Consider the following 3,922-nt stretch of genomic DNA (forward strand, 5'->3'; position numbering starts at 1 on the left):
TAACAAAGTTGTACCACAAAAAAAAAAAAAAAGAAGAATAATATTTGCTAACTGATTCGGTTTTTTTTTTTTGTATTTTTAAACTTATTTTGGGAGCCTCTCTCGCTGCTCGCTGCCTGCCTCTTTGTCTCTGTCTCTGGTGCCACGCCCATTATTTTCAGTCTTATGCAAGTTGAAAAATTGTTTGTTACTATATGATTTCCTTTTTTGATTAGTTTGGACTGCTGAGCGCTTAGGACTTAATTTTAACTAATTACTTAAGATGGCCTACAAGTGTCTAATTAGTTAGTGTGTGTAACTAGTAGTTGTGGGTGTTTCTGTGTGTGTTTCTGTGTGTGTGTGTGTGAGTGTAACCTAAGGACAAAACCCTAAACTATAAATCCTAAACTAAGTTTCTGTTTCTAGGCACAAAGTGATGAACAATTTTTTAATTAATTAATTGTGTTTGTTTTTGATTTGAAAAATGAAATATTTTATGATATTTTTTTTTGTAACGTGCTTGGTGCTACTCAAGTGCTGCCCGCCAAACTAAACTGGGATTGGGTACTTATCATTTTTGTTTTAAATTTTCTTTTTGTTTAATTGTTAAAGCTTCACTACCGCTGAATCATCCTAAGGACCTGCTGATCAGGTCCATCAGGATGAGAGAACACACGTTTTACGCCGTATCGAACGAAAGAAATAACCATTTAAATATATATAATTATATGTATATGAATAGTATATAAAGAAAGAGGATGTGGTGGGGTGGTGTTGACCTAGCATATGGAATCGTAGCTATCATTTGCATACTGCCAGGCCATGGTGAGCATCAATCAGTCTGTGCGTGTTTGCATTTCATCGTTGCCCAACAGCTCACGTTTAAGGCCCAAACCGAGAGGCAATGGCGGTGGCGGCGGCGGTGGCGATGATTGAGCCGAATTGGGATAATCCTCGTGTTCTTTGCCATTGGTTGAGGTGGAATTCGATGAGTGATGCATTATGACACTGGCTCCCTCCAGGGGCGATGAAGCCCGTGGCGGTGGTGGGGAATATGGTGATTCGGGTCGTTCTTTACGTGCCAATGATAAATCTTCAACATGATCATGATCCTGATCCTCTTCATCGTCAGCATCAACGTCTTCGCGTTCGTCCTGTTCCCGTTCACGTTTGATTAGACGCTCGTGGTGTTTGGTCTCGTGCATTTCCAGATCCTCAGCATAATGCTGTGGACTGGGGCTGGGACTGCGTGATCTTGCGGATCCATGTGGATGACCATTTGAACCCGAACCAGGGGGACTAGTGGACATGCGATTGGCGGCTGCATGAGCAGCTGCAGCCAAAGCCATGGCATGGAGAGCTTCACGTCCGGCCATGTCGCCGCCACGATTCTCCAGGGCCTGCTGGAGGAATGCATGATCCAGGAGGGCAGCTGCCGAATGGGATATGGTGGGTGGCATGCCATGATGAGGATGATGAGAACCATGATCCTTGACCTGCTCACTGCGTTCCAGGAGCTCAGACTGGCCATAATTGTGGGCTGCAGCAGCTGCTGCCGCAGCGGAATAGGGGAAGGCAGCCGAAGATTCCACTCCAGGTGGACTACGCTTGGGAGTGCGATGTGTTCCCCGGCCTGTGGTGATATTTAGCTTGCGCACCTTATCATAGAGTGTTCGACTAGGTAGTCCATATTTACGACTCGCCTGCAAAGCGCTCATGCCCTCACGGACAGCTTGAATGGCGCACATCATGTCGGCCCTGGTATATTGCTTGTAACGTTTCCATTCAGGTTTCTTGCCACCAGGACCTCCCGTCTCCTCGTCGAATGAGCGATCTGTGTGTGGAGAGAGAGGTTCCTTATCACCGCCATAATCGGAGCCATTGAAACTATGGCTACCAGTGCCTCCACCGCCTCCAAGGTTGCCAACGCCGCCACCACTCTGATGGGGTGTCGACTTCTCTGCCAATGAGGATGATGAGGAACTCTTCAGGAGCAATGGATTCGGTTGCTGTTGTTGTTGTGACGAATCCGCTGGATTAGCCTGGGCCAAAACGTTACGCAAAATGGGTGTATCTCGTGTACTATTGAGCAGCATACTGGATATGGCCGAGAGTTTCTTACGCTTGAGAGGATTCATATCGGCAGCAGACTCATAGACAGAATTCAACATGGCAGCAGCGGCAGCGGATGGAGAAAGTGGCCATTGGCCAGCCTCACCGGCTGCAGCATGTGGAGTGGCATGTGTGGGAGTCAATGGAGTCTCGCCGGCTGGAATATGGGAGGGGTGACTTGCTCCGGATGGACCATAATTCGAATACGGGGGGCTGTTGGTAGGCACCAAACGCTGGCGGTGGGGGCGAGCAGCTGCTCGAAATGGCGGCACTGGGTGAGATATGTGTAGACGTTGAGATCACCGAGGAGGAGGAGGACTGCTGCTGATGTTGCGATTGCTGTTGCTGCTGCTGCTGATGTGAATGATGATGATGGCCATAGGAATCGCCATTCTGTGGCTTACCACCCGAACCACCGGAACTCGAAGTGGGAGCTATGCTATTGCCATGACCATAATGGACACGCTCATCCGCCGATGTTGCTGCACTCGATGGCTTATTATTATTGAATTTCATCAAATTATCATAGAGTCCTTTCACCTGCAGCTCTTTGGCTGTACGTAAAATTTCTGGCTCTTGACTCTTGGTCACTGTCGTCTCACCCGTATACATATATTGCAAAAGGGCAGCAATCTCGAAACCCCTGACACCTGGCAATATAATGCTACAATGATCCTGCGGAACATCTTGTAGTATATGTTGAAAATATGGCGAATTGGCGGCCAACACGACACGATGGGCCTTGAACTGTTCATCATCGACAACCAAAGTGCAGTCCACATAGCTGCCCACCTCGTGCAGGGCATGAAGGATTTGTACCAAATTCGTTTGATGATTATTCCAGCGAAGGCAATATGTTTGGCCACCCTCACTGCTGGCTGCTACGGGAGTGGCACCTCCGCCTCCGCCACCACCCATTTCGTTGCGACTCGACGACGACGAAGACTCTCGTTGCGAATGATGATGATGCGGATGATGGCTCTGATGATGATGATGATGATGACGCTGATGCTGGCCGCGTTGTATATGCGAGTGATCGGAGGACTCCTCGTCTGGAGCTGTATCGCTGCTGCTGTGGTAGACGCTATTCAAACTTGTGAACGCGGCACTCAGCAGCGTTGGCGAGTAGGAGGATAAATGTTTCCTGACCTTGAGCGCCAGTTTAAGGCTTACACTTCAACGGGTTTCAACCTGTAATTAAACCAGAAGGACAAACAATTGGAATATATATAAAATATTTATATTGAAACTTATTTTGTTGTGCAAAAATTTCACAAGAAATTCACACAATATGTCAGAAAAGCATTTTGCAAAGGTTGCTAAATTTCTCATTTGGTTTAAGAAGGTTTTAAGTGAGAGATCTCTAGGCTTTTGGTTTTAATTCCTGTTCACACAGGTGTGCAAAAATCTCGTATATATAGAGATGAGAGCAGAGAACAAAAAGTATAGGAGAGGGAGGAGGAATGGGAGGGTCACCTTTCCACCCACTCAAAACTCAGCCCAGGCAAACAGAGATGGAAAGAGACCATTTCCACCATTTGCAAAAGTTGCTGTGCGGAAAATCTTGGTTCTAAAAATTGTAGCGACCCCCCCACCCCCCACCACTCTGCATACGCCGCCCCCGCTCCTGTACAATGTGAAGTTTTATGCGCCATAAAAAGTGAAAGCGCGTGGATGTTTGGCAGGGGTAAAGCCGAAAACAGGAGCGGAGTGGTAGCAGTACAAATGGAAGAAGGTGGAGGAGGTTAACATGGCGTAGGTGGAGGGGGAGAAATGAAGGAATATACGTGTATAAAAAAATGGGGAAAAATATGCAAACATCCCTTGAAAA

The 3,922-nt window shown here is 47.1% G+C and overlaps 1 protein-coding gene across 1 annotated transcript; it reads right to left on the reverse strand.

Annotated features, from left to right (window-relative positions):
* Window positions 1-682: 682 nt before the first annotated feature.
* Window positions 683-3,323, reverse strand: rib (ribbon). The gene is given in 2 exon segments (XM_068289089.1): window positions 683-2,303; window positions 2,305-3,323. Coding segments are annotated over 2 exon segments (2,193 nt in total). The 5' UTR covers window positions 3,010-3,323; the 3' UTR covers window positions 683-815.
* Between the last annotated feature and the right edge of the window lie 599 nt (window positions 3,324-3,922).

The sequence above is a fragment of the Drosophila tropicalis genome, unplaced genomic scaffold, assembly GCF_018151085.1.
Source record: "Drosophila tropicalis isolate 14030-0801.00 unplaced genomic scaffold, ASM1815108v1 contig_593, whole genome shotgun sequence".
Classification (NCBI taxonomy): Eukaryota; Metazoa; Arthropoda; class Insecta; order Diptera; family Drosophilidae; genus Drosophila; species Drosophila tropicalis.